This window comes from Mya arenaria, chromosome 8 (genome assembly GCF_026914265.1).
Source record: "Mya arenaria isolate MELC-2E11 chromosome 8, ASM2691426v1".
Taxonomy (NCBI): domain Eukaryota; kingdom Metazoa; phylum Mollusca; class Bivalvia; order Myida; family Myidae; genus Mya; species Mya arenaria.
This window is the reverse complement of record NC_069129.1, coordinates 7,405,855-7,428,482: the sequence shown is the minus strand read 5'-3', so window position 1 is coordinate 7,428,482 and position 22,628 is coordinate 7,405,855. Positions and strand designations below refer to the sequence as shown.

Genomic DNA, 22,628 nt, shown 5'->3' with positions numbered 1-22,628 from the left:
GTACATCAGACTCGACTGATATAAGCTCGAGGCAATAGCTTTTCTCTGCTTCTGTCCAGTTGGGAGCTCTTGCTTCCACTGTCCATTGTGCAAGATTTTGCCATTTCTATCGTCTGTTGTCAGATTTTCCCGAACTTTATACTTTTTTACCGAAGAGCTCTCTTTTAACCGAAATGACCGAAAAGATAATCGCGTTATTTTTACTCACTTGAGTAGCTTATTGAGCACGTTCAAGAAATGGGTTTTAGCTAACCTACTCAGCTGAGAGCGTTATTTTTACTGAGCATGTTATTGAGTTAACGTACTTAAGAATTTTCGAGAATTTGGGGCCCGGAGATAAAATATATATGGTTTAAATGCGGTCAATTTTGTACTTTAAGACGTCATACTCAAAACAGGGGCCATAATTTGTATTTAGGATAATATGGAGTTATGAAACCTCACTGTATGATGGTCCTGAAAACTGTGAAGTATTAAGTGCATTGAATAAGGGTATTGGAGTTATAAGTGAAAATGCGACTTGCAACCTTTAAGCAGACACCGACACCAACGCCGAGGCAATAGTAAACCCTCCTTACTCATTGAATAGTCGAGCATAAAATGCCCCCCTGTGCGTCATGTTGTCAGGAATATTTGAACAATGGCTGCATGTACATAAATGTCGGCTGTGTTGTCATTGATATTGGATGCCTTTGAGGCAGTTTTAAGATTATAACCACATTGCGAGAATATTAGGTATAACTAGAACTGTAAGCCATAGGCTAACGAATACCCCCCACCCCTCCATGTCTAGGTTGTTTGCCCTGGAGTTAGGCCGGACAAAGCTAATTTTGCCTACAAGGGGAGATAACTCCAGTCAGGGTCATGTGACCTGTACCAAATTCACAGAGGCGAAAGTTTACAACATGGCCATTAATTTCTGAAAGTTTGATAAAGATTTGTTGAATAATAACTAAGATGAATCCCGGACAGGGCTTATTTTGCCTACTTTAACACATCAAGGGGAGATAACTCCAGTCAGGGTCATGTGACCTGTACCAAATTCACAGAGGCGAAAGTTTACAACATGGCCATTAATTTCTGAAAGTTTGATAAAGATTTGTTGAATAATAACAAAGATGAATCCCGGACAGGGCTTATTTTGCCTACTTTAACACATCAAGGGGAGATAACTCTGGTCAGGGTCATGTGACCCGTACCAATTTCACAGAGGCGCAAGTTTACATCATGGCCATTAATATCTGAAAGTTTGAAAAAGATTTGTTCAATAACGACAAAGATGAATCCCGGACAACAAAAAAAACGGACGGACAGACAGACAGACGGACAGACGGACAACCCGATTCCAGTATACCCGCCCCCCAAACTTTGTTTTGGGGGGTATAATTAAATTGAAATCTGAACAACTTTCATAGAGTTAGAACTTTATTGATGATTTGAAGTTAATGAACAAAATATTTAAAGAAAACATTACCATTGTTAGTTTAAATATATAAATTCTCTGGCATATATATATATATTTTTATGCAAGTCCAAATCTAAGAAAAAAATAATTTCATTCAAAATTCTCTCAAGAGAAAAAACAATACATGACAATTTGTAGAACATGCACCAAATAAGCAATAAATAATCAAATAATATTTTGCAGCTTAAATTATCCATTAACAGCCAATTTTTAAGAACTGTGAACACTATGAACTGTATTACCCCAATGCGACTATGCTAAATTGATACTTCCATGTTAAGCATCATAGGACGTGGCGATTTTCAGCCACTAGAATAATTTTTCATACCATAAACCAAATTGAGTCAAAGAAAAAAATCTTCAGCTTGACATGATCTATTACCATGATAATTTCAATAAATAATAAATGTATGATGCCAACAAAATATCATTGTCTTTTGATTTACACATGGAAAACATTACAATACTTAAAATTAGTAAAATGTGCACCATGGGCATTTGCATTATATATTTATATGTCATGAGGAGAATAAGTTTGTTAAGTCTGTTTCACAGTATTCTTTCATGCCGGGTGATAGATTTTGAAAATTGAACTCTAAACAAATGATCAATCTGATATGGTGGGACCCGTTTGAAAATGTTATCGCTACCCAGTTTTAACACAAGAGTGTATAAATATATCTCTAGCACTTTCAGTCTTTGATTCATAAACCACAAAAACAATGGCCATAAATGTACTTTCATACATGACTTATATTTTCTTAATAATTCTAGATGCATTAGAGATATTTCACATCAGCAAAATTGGCTGTTATAAACTATTTCCCTCTATTTTCACGACCACATTTTTTTTTTTATTAATAGTGTTTCCTATTTTGTGAAAAACATGTACTTATTGAATTTGAAGAAACATACATAAATCAACAAACTTGAAAAAACAAAAATTCATGAACTATTTTGATACCTTTACCCTAACAACTTCTGACCACATTATTGTCACAGGATCTCATAAGTACCCCCACAACAAAAGTCTGATGGATTCTAGACTGGTCATCAAGCTGCAGGTCTATCTTTGAGGAAGGTCACCACACTTGCTGACTGGTTTTTCATCCAGGCGGCATTCAGGTGGACATTTTCCAGGGCTTGATTGATTGACCTTTCCGCCCCTGGAGCAGTATTTTCTTTGAAGAATGTCTAAAAAAAATGTTGTAAACATTTAACTAGTTGAAGCAATTCTTTACGCTAAACATGATAATTATTTGACCAGACTAAACTCATAATCTTCTGTTTCTTTAAGTGATGAAACAATTATCGCATAAATAAGATGGTTGCTGACAATGTAATGTTGTAATAATATTAAATCTTAATATTTACATCTTTTGGAAATTTTCGACTTAAAATAGGATTTATCTTTATGCTCATCACAATTAATCATTTTTCATTGATGAAAATCATATTTAAGTATCGGGTATGTATAAGGGCTTATTGAAATAAGCTACTTAAGCCTGCTAAGCTGAAGAAATTTCGAGAAATTGGGGCTAGAACTAGTTTTTACTACAGACACAGACTCCAGCACAATTCTATAAGATTCTACAATAGACCACAATGTTCACCTCACAGTAATTAGTTTTATTAAACTTACCTCAACTTCTTGTGCTTTTTCTTCAGTAACAAATCCGTCAGTCATTGACTGAAACAGAGAAAAACACAATGTTTTTATACATGTAAACCATTTAAAAATACAAAATCAGTGACTTTTTAAATTATTTTTTCCGCCTTTGCCTTGCAAATTGGGGAAAAAAGGTTGACTTTGGGAAAAATACAAAATCAGGCCAAAATAGCTAATATGATGGTGAATATACATGTTCTAACCTTTTTATTGATACACTATGCTGTGGTAGAGTAAGTACTGTGCTGTGGTAGAGTAAGTACTATGCTGTGGTAGAGTAAGTACTATGCTGTGGTAGAGTAAGTACTGTGCTGTGGTAGAGTAAGTACTATGCTGTGGTAGAGTAAGTACTATGCTGTGGTAGAGTAAGTACTGTGCTGTGGTAGAGTAAGTACTATGCTGTGGTAGAGTAAGTACTATGCTGTGGTAGAGTTAGTACTGTGCTGTGGTAGAGTAAGTACTATGCTGTGGTAGAGTAAGTACTATGCTGTGGTAGAGTAAGTACTATGCTGTGGTAGAGTAAGTACTATGCTGTGGTAGAGTAAGTACTATGCTGTGGTAGAGTAAGTACTATGCTGTGGTAGAGTAAGTACTATGCTGTGGTAGAGTAAGTACTATGCTGTGGTAGAGTAAGTACTATGCTGTGGTAGAGTAAGTACTATGCTGTGGTAGAGTAAGTACTATGCTGTGGTAGAGTAAGTACTATGCTGTGGTAGAGTAAGTACTATGCTGTGGTAGAGTAAGTACTATGCTGTGGTAGAGTAAGTACTGTTAAGATTTTGTTTATATTTCAAGAAATTCATGCTTTTTTTTATTCATTAACGTAATCTACATTAATCAAATTAGGAAATTATTTTTTGGGGAGGAAAAATAGACTTTTCACAAGGGAAAACAGCCTTTAGAAGGCAGTTAATTGCACCCCCCCCCCCCACCCCTAAAAAAAAATCACTGGACGTATATGCATAGCGTTTTTCTTTCAAAATCATACATTTTGAACAGTAAATTATGGAGTATAACTTAAGGGTTATACTTCTATTTGTGTACAAACTTCCATGTTACTATCTATTATAGTGTTCTGGCCAGGCTTACAGTTAAGTTTTTCAATGCTGGCAATAACAACTTTGACAATAAATTAAAAATACTATGGCTAAGACATTACCTAGAAATTGTTATTTGATACAAGAAGTCTGCAAAATTGAATGTGCAAACCTGTTTGGAGCTCCAATCTTAGTCCAATGAATTATGATACAAATTGAAATGTAATAGGAGCAAAACCTTGTCGTGAATTTAGTTAATGAAGACTTTTAACTGATAATCAAACTTGACAAAAAAATTTTTTCACCAAGTTTCATAATGATTGGGTAAGAAATAGAGATATTGTCTACACAAGACATGAGTCAATTCACCCTGCAATCAAATATGACAAAGACATTATGCCCACAAACACTGTCAATAATTTTCATCAATATTCATAAACTCACTATTTTTGAACATCAAAGGGGCATTACTCTAGATTTACTGACAAGATTTCTCCCACAATCAATCTTGACTGTGTCTTTATGCCCACAAACACTGTTACTCAGCTCCATGATGATTGAATAATAAGTACTTAAGATATAGTCTGCACAAGAAATAAAACTGCTTAATTTTAACAAAGAATGGACATAACTTGGTGGAGTCACTGATGCGATTCACCCCAAGATCAACCTTGACCAAGATATTATGCCAAAAGACACCTTCATCAAGTTTCATTAAGATTGGATCATAATTAGTTACCGGTATTGTGCGTACAAGGTTTCACTGATGCCGCTGACACCAAAAGATATACCTATATGTCGCCTTTTGCGACACAAAAACGCCAACAACGTTCATTGACACCTAGAATATGCAAATTTGCAGTATAACCATTTTGTTTGAAAAAAGCCCCCCCCCCTCCCTTAAGCCTCACCTTGCAGAGTCTGGCTAGCAGGAATCCTCCGGTGTATCTCTTGTGAATCTCCGTCCAGTTGTCCTTGACAAACTGCCAGCCCATCTCGCGACCTTTCACCGACCCTGTCACCCCTGCTATCACAAATGTAGAGTCCTGACTTCGCACCTTGTCCTGTAATGGTATATGTAAGATTTATTTCCCACAATATTGAACAAGTAACATAAGGGAGTGATTATACACAGAGGTCAAAATTTGCACAGGCCCTCCACTGATAAAAGGTTTACTGTGCTGGTACAAAGTCTGTGATTTATATGGCAGGGCTTGTTATAAAGCGCTGGTGTCACAATTTGGGCTTGCTCATTCAAATGTTTATTTAGGATGACTGCATAAATGTAAAAGGGATGATTTAGGAGTTTGTGGACACTGCTAAACTAAACACCAAACAAACAGTTAAAATATTCCATTGAAATAAACCAGCTGAGGCTAAATTCAATACATACCATATTTATTCTAAGACAGGACTCGGTGAAGTCAATTTATTGGCCAATTATACAGTTCAATGAAGACACAAGGATTATACTTCTCAGATTACAATCAATCTGAGATGTTATTTGAATATTGTTCTCCTGTGTCAACTAATCATAATGTGTGTGACATACAATGAAAAGAACCCCATGGAGCTAGCCTCAATGCTTCTCTGTTGCTCAACAGTTCTAAACAACTCAACAATCATGAAAGCCCATCCCCCCTCCCCCAAGAGCCTTGCTTTACATGTGCATTTTGTCTCTAGCAATACAAGTTTTGTCTCAATTCTGTAAAAAGTTTTTTGAGTAATAGCTGAAGTTTTAACGTGCCAATGACGACAACCAAGCCAAGACATTGACAACAACTTTACCTTTTATCATTTAAAGACAAGCTAGAACTTCCAGGACTTACAGACAAGGCAAAATCGAGCGTTCTCTTGATGAGTTTCTCATCTTTTGTGGAGCCGAGCAGACGAGCTATCCTCACTTTTTCCTCCTGCATGTCAGCCTCATCATACAGCTAGAAAAGAGAATAAATAAGCAACTATACGTTGGTATTTATTATTCACCTGTTTCACGAGCTACCCTCACTCCTTCTTTCTCATACAGCTAGACACAAGAAATAAACCGACTAAGTTTGGTTTGTGAATATTAAGAAGATAAGTTTATTGGAGGTTCATTTAGTTGACCAGTTGTTTTCTATTTTGTGTAGCCTAGCAGACAAGCTGTCTTCCAGCATGTGAGCCTCATCATTAAGCTAAAAAGGAGAAATAAAGGTTCATTTAGTTAACTAGTTGAATCCCTTTTGCACAGTCCAGCACACAGGCTATCCTCAATTTTTCAGACTGCATGTGAACCTTATCATACAACTAGAACATACAAAGAAAAAAGAAATAAGCAGTTATAGCTTTGTTTATAATATTTACAAGTTTTTAATATTGACAAGTTTTCAGAGAGCCCAGCATGTGAGCTGTCCTCACAATGCATGCCTAACTCAACATACACCTTCAGTGGTCGAAATTAACACAAGTCTGCAGGCCCTGCACTGTGAAAACGTTTTCTGGGCTTGCTAAAATTCAAAATTTTATATTGCAGGGCTTGTTCAAAATATTGCTAAGAATTCTGGCTTGTACATCCAAAAGTCTAATTTTGATGACTGCAGCTTCATTTGAGAAAACAAGTGTTCGAACTTTATACTAGTTTTTTTTCACTTCAAAAGTTAAGATAATTCTTACAGTGGCATAGAGGTCACATGTGTGAATTATTTTTCATCTTGTGGCCCCCATTTCCAACTCATAACAATGACCAACAAGAGATGTTTGTCAAACATTATGCCCCCTGAGCGCCAAGTTGCCAGAAATATTTGGACAATTGAATGAAATATGCATGGACTGAAATGACAGCTGATTTGTCATTGGATGCATATGAGGCAGGTCATCTACTGGTCATACCTAATCTTCATGTCAAGTTTGATGACCATAGGTCCGGGAATTGTTGAGTTATCACTCGGACAAGCTTTGGTCTTCCAACAGACCGACCGACATGTGCAAAGCAATTATATAACCCCTCTGCTTCGAAGGGGGGCATAATTAAACTAGATGTTCACTGAAAACTGATACTTCAACTCATGCATTTAGTGACATATAAATTTCTACTGTCTACTATATAAGAAAATAAAATATGGACAATCAGAAAACCTTTTTTCAGCTTACAGTCACACTGACCTTGACCTTTGACCCACTGACCTCAAAATCAATAGGGTTCATCTGCTGGTCATGACCAATAAGCCTACCTAGTATGAGGTCCCTGGGTCAAAGCGTTCTCAAGTTATTGATCGGAAACCGTTTTTCATGTTAAGGTCACACTGACCTTGACCTTTGACCCACTGACCTCAAAATCAATAGGGTTCATCTGCTGGTCATGACCAATACACCTACCAAGTATGAGGTTCCTGGGTCAAAGCGTTCTCAAGTTATTGATCGGAAACCGTTTTTCATGTAAAGGTCACACTGACCTTGACCTTTGACCCACTGACCTCAAAATCAATAGGGTTCATCTGCTGGTGATGACCAATACACATACCAAGTATGAGGTTCCTGGGTCAAAGCGTTCTCAAGTTATTGATCGGAAACCGTTTTTCATGTAAAGGTCACACTGACCTTGACCTTTGACCCACTGACCTCAAAATCAATAGGGTTCATCTGCTGGTGATGACCAATACACATACCAAGTATGAGGTCCCTCGGTCAAAGCGTTCTCAAGTTATTGATCGGAAACCATTTGGTATTCCGACCGACCGACAGACAGACAGACAGACAGACAGACAGACCGACCGACATGTGCAAAACAATATACCCCACTTTTTTCAAAAGGGGGCATAAATATGTCATGAAAATGACTAACCATCTTGTGGCCAGGACTTAGATATCTTGTGGCCGTGACTATGTTATGTTATGGCCACAACATACTTAGTTGTGGGAACAAATTAGGTAGTTGTGGCCACGAGATAAAATAAATGTCCATACATGTCATCTCTATGCCACTTAATAATTTTATGTGATGTAAAACTGTTTTCTGATACGCATTAGGTTAGTCCTAAAACTGCTGATGTCCTTTTAAGAGGCCTAGGAAACATGTCACTAGTATTGAGTTCGGACACTGCCGCTTGGGTGAGGGGTGGAAAACTGTATCACTAGCTAGATCAGTTTTTTCATTCAATTTCACAGAAATATTATTGTTTTTTCCAGGTTTGACAAAAGGCAATGTATTTTTTTTAAAAAGGGCACAGCCATAATTAGTCACTGTTAACACTATCATGAAAGGGTGCCCAGCAAGCTTCCGCTTGCATCAGTAAGTACTGCATAGAACTTTTTAAACCGACTTCCTCCCACTACAAAACTTAACTGGCATCGGTTTAATAAATTGTGTCCTTATATCAGGATTCTTTTCTGGTATTTTTGGAAAATGACCCATTTCCTTTTAGTTTCAACAAAAATTAAACTGAACTTTTACACACAACTTCTTCAATTGACTATTTTTTCTAATTTTGAGTGTTAGATTTGGCAGCACAGCGAATCCGAGAGCCAAAAGGGCAGCAGTGTGCAACGCCTTTGGTCAATGGCCTAGAAGAAACACTTCATATGCACATAAATCTAGTCCCAAAAGGATATAAAAAGATTGTGAATACGACCTTAAAAATGTTATTGAATACATCAGAAGATCAGACTTACCTTCAGCATTTTGTTGAAAATGTCTTCATCTCCATTTACCAATACTGTGACGTACACCTGTAAAATGAAATGTATTGCTAAATAGTACAAAACATTCATAGCATTGATGTGGATCAACATCACAGTAGAATCCCTAAATTCTAAACAAACTATGAGTGGTGCTTCAAAACCACACTGTAAATGAAAACAAAATCATGGATCTGCCAAGGAGCAAATAACAACGATGTCTGTTGTTTATCAGTAAAATAGGACATAACTCAATAATTATTACAGCCAAAGTTAATGTCCTTCCAGAACATGTTTCAATTGTCTTGAGCAACATGTGTACAAAGTTTCTTTTTCTCTTGAACGGATATTAAATTAAGGCAAAGTTTATGCATTTGGCATGCAACTGCATACAAGATAATGACAATACCTCGACTTTCTTTCTTTTAAAAACAGACAAGCCAAAATTCTCAACACTGCTCATCAAAAACTTGTCTTTCAACAGTAAAGTTCAACATTGTTAATACATAGCCTATTCTTACCCTGAGATGAACTGTCCACTTAAATATATTGGTAAAATAACATTCAACATCAATGTAATACAATTATCATACAAAATTAAAGAAAATACGTACAGGCGACCTGAGGTCAGCAGGAAGGACAGCCTTGCCATCACAGTGGTCGGCAAACCTCCGTCTTGCCTCGGCAACAATATCAGGGTCTCCATAGCGACCAAGACGTACCAACGCCAGCTCTCGAAGCATGGACTTCAACACACCTAGAAGATGTTAATAACAATGTCAACATTACAAATTAATTCACTTCCTCTGACAGTGGTCCCAGTATCTGGGTTTCCATAGCAATGAATGGTAGAAAAACCATGAATAATTTTAAACAATGTTCAAGTCATAATTCAATTTCAATTTGAAAGAAGGAAATGTTCTGAACAAAGCCAGTTTAAACTTTACCTTGTGCTACATTTGTCTAAACCCAATGATTATTTTTTCACCACTTAACTCAACATACTGTTGAATTTAAAGAGTTTTACGTTGCGTTATATTTGTAAATACCAAGTCCTCTTTTTCACAACATAACGAAACATACTGAAGAATTTAATACTCCTTGTCACAAGGTTACTGGATATCGATGGCGACAACAAATATATATATATATAACATAACATATTAATTTATCATAATGTAGCATATAATAGAGCATTCAGGTTTCGTGGAAAAGGAAAGTAAAAACATGTCAAATTCATACCTTCTCCTTCCTTTTGTTCCCAACCCAGACTTTTTGCCACGGGCCCAAACAGCGCTCGTTCATAAACCTTATAAGCCTCATATCCATCTGTATACTGCAGCATTCCCGCTATCTTTGACAAGTTGAGGGAGAGGTCTGACCACACTGTGTAGTTGTCCTCATTAATGAAGCCCTCCGTTACTTTCAGGACGTCGACAGAGGAGGCGAGACCAGCACGAGCCTGGAATTATTTGTGTTGTATTAAAGTAAACTCCAGTAATAATGAATTCTGTGGGACAATCAAAATTGGTTAGTCATATCAGGAGTTTCATTATATCTGGAGTCATTATGTTCACAGTTTACTGTTATTTTCTTTAAATGGAAAAATCTTGAGATTGACTATAAGTTTACATTATGTATTTTAATGTTATCAAAATTTGATATTTATATAATACACATTCAAACACCGCTAATCTGAACACCATTTTCCAAAATTATCACTATTTCAATTTATTTTTTGGTCCTGATTTTATTCCTTCTTTGTTTATGTTTTTTTTTTATCAATAATCGAAATCGGGATAGATTTAACACCTGTTTATCAATCCTTGTATCAAATTTGAACATATCATAGTTTTTACACCATACTGCAATAGCACTTGGGCATCGGCTTAAGGTGCTAAAGAATCACATATAGCACTTGTTAAAGAATTACGTTAAGCACGCTTATGTAACAAACATCGGTGTCAAATAATGAGCCACTTTTTGAGGTGGTGTAGTGTGTATATAATGGCTGGTGTACTCAATCTGAATTTCACATAAAATGTCTTTCTCATCAAATTTCGATCACCACATTACTCACTCGACCCACTACAATCAAGCACAATAGCCGGTCCCAAATACACAAATCATGCACAAATCGTAATGACTCCCTCGAGGTCATAATTTTACACTTCTTCCCGAACCTGTGTTCTAAAATAATCAAACAATTGCTAGGTGATAAAACTTTCACAAGTTGTAAGAATTGCAATGACAGTTAAAAGGAAATTTGATAAGGTGTGAAAACCTGATTATCACTGTTAAGGCATGACCGCTATAAGTTGATAGGGGCATGAGAAGATAATTATGATCATAATATGTACTGTCATATTTCAATGTTACTTGTTTAGAAATTGTGCTTTTTGTAAAAAATAATATTTACTATTTATTTATTGGTTTTTCATTTACATTTTTACATTTAATATACGACAGCTTCTGAACATGAGCGATTTCCACAACGCAATACATAATCCGTGAAGACAATTCAAAACACTGGGAAATTGAACTGGAAACTTGGGTCATTCGAAATATCAATTCCTTCAAGGTTTTAGCTCGTACCATGGCGTCCTCGAGGGATCGCTGTTTTACTGTAAATGATTTAGTTTTAATAAAAACTTTTAAAATATTATCTGTCATTTATCAAACAATTATTCAACAAACATGGATAACTGAACGTTCACTCAAACAAAATGCAATGTGTTGTTAACGCGTAACCAACATTGCAATCTTCATGACTTAATATTTTACTGCACCAATAATTCACGAGCACTGTTATTTTCTAAAATTTGTTAATGATAATCTGAAATATCATTATTCCAAACTTTTTATTTTGGTCCTGAAGACTTTGGATTAACGGTATTAAAATATGTTAGTATTTAAGACAAATCAGTTAAAAAGAAAAACATTAGCTTAGTAAATTAACCTCATTAAAATTATGGAGCATTCAAACATATAAAATATCATAGGTAAAATGTGTACAAATTTTCATCATCGGGACATTTTTTGTGTGCAAATCTTGAACAATCCTTAAGGCATGGACAGGGCATCTAAAAGTTTGAAATCTTAATTGGTCCAGGCCTATTTGGGGATGTGTGAATGACAAACATTATTTGTGTTTTTTAATTCCTATATTTTTTTACTATCTGTTTTGGACCAAAATTTAAAACAAAATGAACAAATTTCAGACTTATTTTTAAGCCATTTTCTGTTACAGAAGTGGGTCAGGCAAAGTAAAAATCAGTCCAGACTGGCAAATTGTTGGTTTTCGAGAAGCCCTGGTCATGGCCAAAGATCAAAGTTAATGCATCTTGAACTCCAGTAATGACAAGAACACATAAACAATGCCTGAACATTCTTGAAGACAAAGCTTTGCCAACACACATAACTTGATGACTTATTAATATTTACCAGAGCAAAGAGGTCATTTTCCAGGCTGAGCCTGTCTCTTGGCGGAAGTGTTTTGTCTCGTACAGCTGGGGTAAGGGCATCCAACATTTCCGATGTATAGTGTACACGGTACATGCCTACTGAGCCAGAGTTCAACTGAAATATACAAGAAATCATTAAGATAATTAGATCACACAATACAGCATTTATCAAACATAGAGGTATCTAGACCAAGATGTACAGCCTTCACAAGAGTGTTTAAATTTATTACCCACCTTGACCCATGCTCCTGGTTTCACATTCTCTAGAGTAACCGTCATGCTGGGTCCTTCCAGAAGTACAGACTTCACAGGAGTGTTGGGACTGTCTGATGTTGATATAGTGATAGGGACTAGCCATTCTGAGCTCTCTCCTGAATAAGAATCCGAAAGTAAGTCTATTATTGTTCATACAAATATTGACAGTTGTCTTTTCTCTAAGACAAATATTTCCATTTTGTTTCAATTTAGAAGTAGCCAAATTTTTGCCTCCCTCATGTTTTCTTAAAGAGGTTTAAGAGTAAAACGATTCAAATTGATCGGTCAGTCCTACCTGCCACGGTTTTGCCATCAGCATTGAACTTTTCCTGCGATAGCTTCAACACTCGGTTGTTTCCATCCTGGCTCTCCGTCACCTACAGGGAACAATAAGAGAATATAAAGAGGGCACTATGGTATGAATAAAAACGTTGAAAATACCACTGCAGGCCATCCAGTAGTGCTCCATAGAATAGTAGAAGTTGTAATGTAAAACAAGAGCTGTCACAGAGACAGCGCGCTCGACTATTCCGCCGCTTTTCGGTGTATGGATTGAAAAGTTTTGGCAAAACATGCATGGATCACTGTTAGATTAGATTTCAATGCAATACATGATGTGCTGAGATATTAACATAAATTGAATGGAAAATATTTTAGGCGGTACGCAAACTTTAACGTAAATTCTAAGTTGAAAAAGGGGCATAATTTTGCAAAATGCTTGAGTTACCTCCTTCTGTGTACAGGCTGGGGGACATGATGGTGAACAAGCGTGCAAAGTTTCAAAGCCAGATTTCAAGGGACTTTGAAAATATTTGAGGTGGTACGCAAACATTAACGTAAATTCTAAGTTGAAAAAGGGGAATAAATCTGTCAAAATGCTTGATACAGTTACCTCCTCCTGTGTACAGGTTGGGGGCATAATGGTGAACAAGCGTGCGAAGTTACAAAGCCAGATGTCAATGGACTTTGAAAATATTTGAGGTGGTACGCAAACTTTAACGTAAATTCTAAGTAGAAAAAGGGGCATATTTTTGTCAAAATGCTTTATAGAGTAACCTCCTCCTGTGTACAGGTTGGGGGCATGATGGTGAACAAGCGTGCAAAGTTTCAAAGCCATATGTCAATGGGCTTTGAAAATATTTGAGGTGGTACACAAACTCTTACAAAAACTTTAACATAAGTGGTTACGCCAACGCCGACGCTCGGGTGACTAGGATAGCTCTCCTTATTCTTCGAATAGTCGAGCTAAAAACATATGAGAAAGTTGGACAATACGGAATTGTGTACCTCAGCTTAAGATCATTTTACAGCAATGTTTTATTTAGACAGCTATTAAGTTCTCACCGACTTTAAACTATCATTTATGGCTAAGTTTCATCACTGTTTGATGAAATAGGTATAAAATATTGCTTTGCTGCAAAATAGGGTGCAATTTATAAGAAGAAAAATAAAGGTCCATAATTTGCATCATATTCAAGATAAAGTTATGTCACTTTATTAATAAGTTAATTCAGTAGGTTTCGATTGTTGGGAACTTGTGTTAAGTTCCATGCAATACATGGAGTATTTGCTGAAATATCAAGATAAAAGTGCTTACATGAAAAACCTTAACCAAGGTGATTCGCTGACACTAGGGTGATAAGAAGTAAAGCTCTCATACATCCAATAGTGGATTAGGAAAGGTCGAGAGCCTGCCGCTGCTTAACATGTGTTCAAACAGTCACATAAAAATGCCTACAATTTTACTTTCTATAAAGATACCTTAATGACGGGGAATCCCATCTGTTTAGTCCATGTTGTCATCACTTTGTCCACTGGTTTCCCGCTGGCCTCTCTCAATGACCCCCACAGGTCCTCAGTGAACGTGTTCTTGTACGCATACTTTGTCAGGTAGCTGTTCATACCCTTACGGAAATCCTTAGGACAAAAAGATAAAATAATCCTTGAGTTGAGTGATAATCATCATTGATTGATTACTGCTTATTTCCTACTACTAAGTACAGCGTATTAAAACGCCAATTTGTTCAAACATGAAAAACTTAATTCCACAAAGATTCACACACATTATTAGGATTAAACGCAAATGAACAAATGTAAATATCAATGCTAAGCATCCAAATAACATGTGTTTTATAGATTTAATCAAGGTTTGTGACTTTATATATCACACCTCATCTCCAATATAGTTGTGCAGCATGCGGATGACGGACGCCCCCTTGCTGTAGGAAATCACGTCAAAGATTTCATCAACCTCATCAGGGCTCCCAACTGGCACCTTAAATTCAGAATGTTTCAATAAATAATGTTATAATTATGAACCACGATTTCAAGCTTTTAACTTAATATTTAAACATTTTACAGCATTCCTCATCTGTTATGTGTTCATGTAAAAAAAACATCACGTAATATCTTAATACATATGTATTTGTCACCCCTCAATTAAGTGATCTGCTCTAATACATGTACACATATTTTATCTACATAAATGATGCTTTCTGATTGGTCTAGAGCAGTCCAAGGAGGGGGTGTAATATCCATACACCTCTTGTAATTTTATACCTCACAGGCGAGAAAAAAGCAGAAACAAAAACATCCAACCTGACACAAATGCTGTTCCAAAATAAAGTTTTCGATATATTTTGTTAATAGAGAAAAATAATTATTTTAAAACTGGTTCTGTAAGCAATTTGGGACCAAAAATAGCTGTGTATAAGTCTAGCAGAGAACACAATGAGTTTGTATAAGAAATTTAAGGTTCTCGGTGAGATATAATCTTAACACTGTTAGTAGATAGGGAAGTATGGAGTATACGCTCTAAGTGGTTTCATAACAGACTCCAGCTACTTCTCTCTAGTATGTTATAAAACCACTGAAGGTGTTATCCTGTGTGTATGTTAGCTACTAACAGTTTAACAATAATACACATGTATAAAATATAACCATCTGTGTACACATATGATCTTAGTGCCGTGATTAATAAATATTCTACAGATTGTTGTTGAAACTAACCTCAATAGGATGGCTGGTGTGTAGAGCGTCTAGGTCGAGGGCACGTCCCAGATCCTGGTTCACAAACTGTGTCCAGATATCAAACTCCGGGAAGCAGTGGTCCACACACAGATATTCAATCCAGGACGCAAAGCCTTCATTCAGCCACAGGTGAGTCCACCATTCCTGGAATGGATTTATTTTTCATATTGGTTTAGAATTATGATTTATGCTCACACGAGTAAATAATGTGAAGATTTTCGAAGTTTTTTCATATAATCAAATAATGATAACTAGCCCTGCCCCCTCAGTCCTGAATTTTTTACGACCTCGCATGGCTTGAAATAATTTGATAAAGGGTCCCCTAAGGAAAATTTCTGTGTTATCATTTTGAAATCTGGCCAACCCGTTAAGTGAAAATAGGAGATTTCAAATAAACTAATATTTATCAATCTCGGCTACATTTTCTCCCATTTTATGAATGAACAATTCTTAATAAACAGGACAGCCTGAAGTGGAATTTTGTCATAGAATTTGAGGAAAATATTTTTTTATATAATTCTTAAGGTGGGAAATATGGTCAAATCCTAGACCCAAAATCAGAAAGACAGCCCTCTATAATCATTTAGACAGTAATCATGAAACAATTACATGTAATTTTCACCATAATACCATATTTTTATCCACTTTTAGAGCCAACATGAACCCATTGCTTTACTTAAGATGACGAGTTCTAAGGTTAATGATTATTATAAAATATACAAAAAAATAAAAATAATATTCATCAGAACATTACCATGGTAACCAGATTTCCGAACCACTGATGCGCAAGCTCGTGTCCGACCACCAGAGCAACCCATTGCTTGGCTGTAGATGACGAGTTCTTGGGATCAATCAACAGTGCGGTTTCACGATAAGTGACCAGACCCCAGTTCTCCATAGCCCCTGGTGATGAAACCAAGATTGAAACTTTGCAAGACTTCACTTTATTTTTGGAAGGCGGTCAGGATCTTTCTGACCGGTAAAAATTCTTTGTTTTAACTAAAATTGGGAATTTCCATTTTTCCAACAAATAATTCATATACTATAAAAAAGACGGAGATAATTAAGACCTGGTAGGATCCTTATATTTCAAACGTTTTTTCCTCACATAACTTCATAGAGGTCAATTTTTGGCCAAATTCATTTTGAAAGAAAATCTTTTCTTCAATTTTTCTTTCTTCAAAAGAAAAACTAAAAGTTTTGATTTTATTTCAGAGAAGAAAGAATGTTTTGGCATTTTGCAGTGTTTTACCAGCAGAAAAGTCAGCAATGGCGATGAGGTCAATCTTGGGTAGTGGGTAGGCAATGTTGAAATACTTGTTGTAGAATGGCAGGGTCTTCACTGCAACCTAAAACACACAAACAGTATCATTTTAATCAGTGTAAGATAATCGATACAGTATCTAAGAACACTTTATCACCTGTTTATTATATTTGTTTAAAGCTTTATTTGTCCACAAACCTTAAAATTCATCTCACCATTTAAATACAAATATCACAAGTATGCTTCAACATATAAGATCCTTAAAGGCAGTTTTTTATTTCGCAAGTCTAATAAGAAAGTGACAATAGGTTCTAATGATACATGCAGGACTCCATTTTAGGCATATAGCAGGCATTTTGGTGCAAACATTTCTTGGAATGTGTTCAACCAGGAGGCCCCAAGACCTGTTCTGTTTGTAAAACTGGGCAAGTGTCTAGTGTACCACTCCTTGGTTTGACCTCAACCTGTTTTCAAAAACTGTTTATAGGTTACGAGCTGGACACCATATAGGCACATAACAGGAACTTTAGTGCACAAATTTCTCAATACATCTCCAAACACTTCTACAGATCTTCTATCACTAAACATTAAACACTGTGCTCTTACCATATCCTTCAAATTAAAAAATCCCCAACATGTTGTGTAAACATGTAACAACTTTCACTTATTTACAAAACATCAGGGAAACAAAGTCTTACATCCAGCGCAAATTGTCCCTGCTCTTTCTTCCCCACGGGCGTGTAGACGCGTACAAGAACCCCATTCTCATCCTTCCCCTCAACACAGTCGTACTCTCCCACAACGTACGCCACAAGGTAGGTGGACATAATTGGCGTTTTGTCATACTTGACAACTTTTAGACTACTGTCTGATGAGTCGTCAGTTTCAGAGATCACTGGCTGTAAAGGTTAATTGATTGATTTGAATAAGTGTATGAATTATGTGGGCTTTTTTTAAATCTTGCTAAATTTTAAAATATCTGTCTGAGCAAATAAAACACATTTCAAATCATACTTTTTTCTGCTGTATACATGAAATGACCAAAATGTTGGTCCCAATTTCTGTGTTCATCAAAATACATGAATATTTGAATTCAACAAAAACAATATTTGAATTCAACAAAAACGATATTTGAATTCAACAAAAACGATATTTGAATTCAACAAAAACGATTCTAAAGAAGACCGCAAATCCTGCCTGCCTACAAATCCCAAGTTTCGCACCATAAACAGGAAAAACTTTATCAAAATCCTCTTTCAAATGCCACAAAAACAATTCGTTAGCATTATTTAAATAAATCTACTTTTAAAAAATATACCATATTAGACAGAGCCACTCTGTTTTTGGGGACCACCAGAGTGATGTCAAATGTCGCCTTTAAAGCGGGTTCATCCCAGCAAGGAAATGATCTGCGAGCATCTGATGCCTGGAAAGAAACATATATTGTTTAATCATATTTTATTGTATATATTCACATCATATAAACCAACTGGACAACAACATTATTTTACAACTGGGTTGTGCAACAAATTATAATAACATTAGAAAATGGCCCTCCATTCTGATAAGATTTACAGAAAAAATAATTCTTTTAAAATATATGAATGGAAAATTATAAAATGCAAAGATATCATATGTTTTTTGAGACCACCGATACATGTAGATACATATCCACTTAAAACCTCATCCATACCGCAAACATTGTAGCCGCCCCAAAACTATCTTTTCCGTCCAAGTCTTTTTGTTTGGTGCGGTAAAATCCCTTTAAACGATCATTCAGTTCTCCAGTAAACGTCAGTGTCAGGTTTCCTTTGCCAGCCTATAGTTAGAAAAGAGTGAACCTCTTTAATTCTTACCTCAAATTGAGTAACAGCCCCATATCTGTCCTCGCCATCTGGTCCGGTGTACTTGCTGCGGTAGAAACCTTTCATCCGATCATTCAGCTCTCCTGTGAAGGTAAGCTTCAGGCTGCCTTTCCCAGCCTATATGTGAGAGTACATTATATATAATAAATATGACATGTACTGTTCATGTACCCACAATTTGAACTAACTTTTAGAAAATATGTGAGAGTGCATTACTTATTATAAATAACATGTACCATACAGCTAACATACAACAGCAATAACAAATATGACAGGTACTGTTCATGTACCCCGCAAAAAACAAAACCGAATGTTAGTGTTAGAAAATGTTTTCTAAACAACGCATGCTTATATCATTTTTAGTTCATTCCTCTTAAATCAAATGAATTAAAGTTAGATCCTGGCTTTGGAATTAAATATCCATTATCAAATATCAATAATTTATGATGTTGTCTTTTTGAAATTCTTTTTCTTTCGTCTTTAAATCTTATTCGCAGGTTATTCTTATTTTTTTTCACGAAAATTATTTTCATACAGGCAACTGCTCTGGAAAGGTGAAGACAGCGATTTCATTCTCCTTCTTGTACTCGATGGTTCCAGTGATCTCACTTCCACCATCTGCCTGGTACTGCACACTCTTAACTTCAATCTCGATACAGTTGACCGATATAGCTTTGGTTGGCTCAACAACCTGAAATAAAAAAACTTTTGATGAGACATCCTAAAATAAAATAACATTGGATGATCTTGACAATTTTATAGCGGATTCAACAAAATTAGATTGTCAATCATTTCCACAATTGAGTGTTCATCAATTAAGTTGTTAAGTACATAAACCTTATTTCTTTAGATTTCAGCAACTTAGCGATATTTGAATGAAAGAGAAAAAATTAAAACCCAAAAATGCCAATAAAAGTTGGCCCTATAGAAGTGTGGCACTCTGGCTCAAGATTTGCCTATTTGTTTATCTGGTCAGATAGTTATTCTAAAATGCCATTCAGACATTTTAGTCTATGGAATGACTTGTCAGATATGTCTCTGAATAATGTCAACTCATCTTCCGAATGTAATAGCAACTTACAACTTTAAATATATGAACTGTTTCGGTATGACTAAAATACGAAAATAGGTCATTTTCGCGAAAATAGCTTTTTTGACTAAAATACGAAAATAAGGTTATTTTTGATGAAAATAAGATTTTGAAAAAATATGAAAATAGAGTTAGTTTTGGCAAAAATAACATTTTTGACAAACATATAGTAAGCTTTGGGCTAAAAAGTCATTTTCGCAGAAATAAGATTTTGATAAAAATCTGAAAGTAGGGTTAGTTTTGGCGAAAATAACATTTTTTGACAATAATGTATTGAGTTTTGACTAAAATAAAGTTATTTTCGCGAAAATCAGATTTTGATAAAACTCTGAAAGTAGGGTTAGTTTTGGTGAAAATAACCTTTTTGACAAACATATGGTTAGTTCTTGGATAAAATAAAGTTATTTTCGCGAAAATAAGATTTAAAAAAAAAAGAGAAAATATCTTCTTCTGTTGTCGTAAATGACAATTTTTAATAAAAAATATTAAAATACTTTTATTTGGTCTACATAACACATATGACAGGTGTATTAGTGTTTCGAAACAATTATGTTTTTAGGAAAATTGAACAATGATTACTGAAAGTATTTTAACATGTTTCTGTTGATCACACCTCCATCGGAAATGTGCAACATCAAAGCGGTTATACACACTTGTTTGTCATTAAGCGGATTAAGTTGATGACAAAGACCCATAATTATAGACCGTTATTGCTACCCATAATTATAGACCGTTATTGCTACTGAAGCAGGTACACGATAAAACTAAAGGGAACAATCAAAGATATATCCTACAACTTAAGGAGATGCCGACATATATGCCTATGACAACCTGAGCCTAAAATGTAAATCGTGGTGTGCCTGCCGAATGAGTATAACTTTTAACTAGTATAACCCGATGGCGAGGGTAAAAAAGCTCACCCAACCACCCATGCCTATGGCACGAGTAGAAGAAAGTTTGGATAGTTTTTTGCCATAAGTAACCAGATTTTTATCAAAATGTTATTTTTGCGAAAATAACTTTATTTTAGCCAAAAATTAACTACATTTTTGTAAAAAAAGATATTTTCGCCAAAACTAACCCTATTTTCAGATTTTAATCAAAATGCTTTTTCCGCAAAAATAACTATTTTATTCAAAACTAACTAAATTTTTGTCAAAAATGTTATTTTCGCCCAAACTTTCCAGATTTTTACCAAAATCTTATTTTCGCGAAAATACCTTTCGAAAAATGCTATTTTCGCCAAAACTTACCAGATCTTAACCAAAATACCTTATTTTAGCCATAAACTTACTATAATTTTGTCGCAAATGCTATTTTCGCCTAAACTTACCAGATCTTAACAAAAGTCTTATTTTCGCGAAAATAACTTTATTTTCGCCAAAACTAACCCTATTTTCAGATTTTTACCAAAAACTTATTTCCGCGAAAATAACTTTATTTTAGCCAAAAACTAACTACATTTTTTTCAAAAATTTATTTTTCGCCAAAACTAACCCTATTTTCAGATTTTTACCAAAATTTATTTCCGCGAAAATAGCTTTATTTTATCCAAAACTAACTCAATTTTTGTCCAAAATGTTATTTTCGCCAAAACTAACCATATTTTCAGATTTTTACCCAAACTTATTTCCGCAAAAAAAACTTTATTATATCCAAAAACTAACTACATTATGTCAAAAATGTTATTTTCGCCAAAATTTAGATTTTTATCAAATTCTTACTTTCTGGAAAATAACTTTATTTTAGCTCAAACTAAGTACATAGTTGTTAAAAAGTGTTATTTTCGCGCAAACTCACCTTATTTTCAGATTTTTATCAAAATCTTACTTTCGCGAAAATAACTTTATTTTCATCAAAATCTTACTTTCGCGAAAATAACTTTATTTTCATCAAAAAATACCTTATTTTCGTATTTTAGTCAAAAAAGCTATTTTCGCGAAAATAACCTATTTTCGTATTTTAGTCATACCCAACTGTTTCATTCAACTATTCCAACAATAACACAGACCGCTTGCAATTTTCTTACCGTCACTTGAATCGTCTCTGACCCTTCAAACGTGAAGGATTTTAAACTCGGTTTCAACGTAACATCGTAATTCACAGGAACCACATTTGTTGGGAGACGCTCGAAGGGTGTCTTTGCTGCCATTGTTGAACTTATTTGACGAGCTGAAATCGAAAGTACGCTAGAAATTGGAAAAATGGACGTTGCACAAGAAGGCAGAACCGATGGAGATTTAAGCCCCAACACCGCCCGGCAAAATGGCGACGTCCTTTGTATTGTCAAAAGTAGTTTTTTTCGCAAAAGTATGCCTCTTCTACTTGCAAAATTGAAAGCTTGAGATAAAATTGTCATTGATTGAAAGTTTTGCCAAGATGCCAAGCTTAAATAACGGAAAATATCGTGGAGTTTCCTCGAGTAAAATATATAATTTTACCGCTGTGGGAATTGCAAACAAAAGTTGGTTTGAACCGGATGAAGGTAGCACTTAACAGGTTTTACAAACCCCGGTCAGTTTTCGGTACAAGACACATGACATATCGTGATAAATGTTATCTGTACTTTTGTTTTTATACTAAATGTAGGAACCCTTTAATGACCAAATGCATGTCATAGAACATATTGGATAAGGCTGATTGGCTATTTAATTGGGCAAACTTGTAGCGGGTACGGAGGTGAGGGCGCCCCCCCCTCCGTTTTACTTTTTATTTCAAAATTGGAGCCCAAATGCACAATTTCGGAATAGGAATTGTTAAGAATCCCCCCCCCCCTGCCAACACTACCGAATAAATTTCGGTTCGGATGGAGGGTCGCAAGTCAAACTTGGAGTTA

The 22,628-nt window shown here is 35.4% G+C and overlaps 1 protein-coding gene across 2 annotated transcripts; it reads right to left on the bottom strand.

Annotated features, from left to right (window-relative positions):
- Positions 1-1,413: 1,413 nt before the first annotated feature.
- On the bottom strand, positions 1,414-22,292 carry LOC128242855 (puromycin-sensitive aminopeptidase-like). Of its 2 annotated transcripts, XM_052960235.1 has the most exons (21): positions 22,234-22,292; positions 21,822-21,964; positions 19,238-19,393; positions 18,694-18,819; positions 18,156-18,263; positions 17,536-17,736; positions 16,826-16,922; positions 16,328-16,476; positions 15,553-15,717; positions 14,714-14,818; positions 14,305-14,460; positions 12,839-12,920; positions 12,523-12,659; positions 12,269-12,403; positions 10,067-10,286; positions 9,439-9,581; positions 8,819-8,875; positions 6,001-6,108; positions 5,083-5,235; positions 3,108-3,155; positions 1,414-2,659 (listed from the first exon to the last, which is right to left on the bottom strand). In XM_052960235.1, the coding sequence occupies exons 2-21, from the start codon at positions 21,942-21,944 to the stop codon at positions 2,519-2,521; spliced, it is 2,610 nt and encodes an 869-aa protein (XP_052816195.1). In that variant the 5' UTR covers positions 21,945-21,964; positions 22,234-22,292; the 3' UTR covers positions 1,414-2,518. The 2 variants fall into 2 exon arrangements, with proteins under 2 accessions (XP_052816195.1, XP_052816194.1); XM_052960234.1 differs by lacking the exon at positions 22,234-22,292 and having other exon boundaries at positions 21,822-22,227.
- Positions 22,293-22,628: the final 336 nt, after the last annotated feature.

Excerpts from the sequence above, each read along its gene's own strand:
- LOC128242855 (XM_052960234.1), bottom strand. The coding sequence starts at position 22,151 with ATGACAATTTTATCTCAAGCTTTCAATTTTGCAAGTAGAAGAGGCATA. Across the intron at positions 14,461-14,713 it reads ACAACTATATTGGAGATGAG|GATTTCCGTAAGGGTATGAA; the intron begins GTGTGATATATA and ends TTTTGTCCTAAG. Across the intron at positions 10,287-12,268 it reads AAAATGACCTCTTTGCTCTG|GCTCGTGCTGGTCTCGCCTC; the intron begins GTAAATATTAAT and ends AAATAATTCCAG.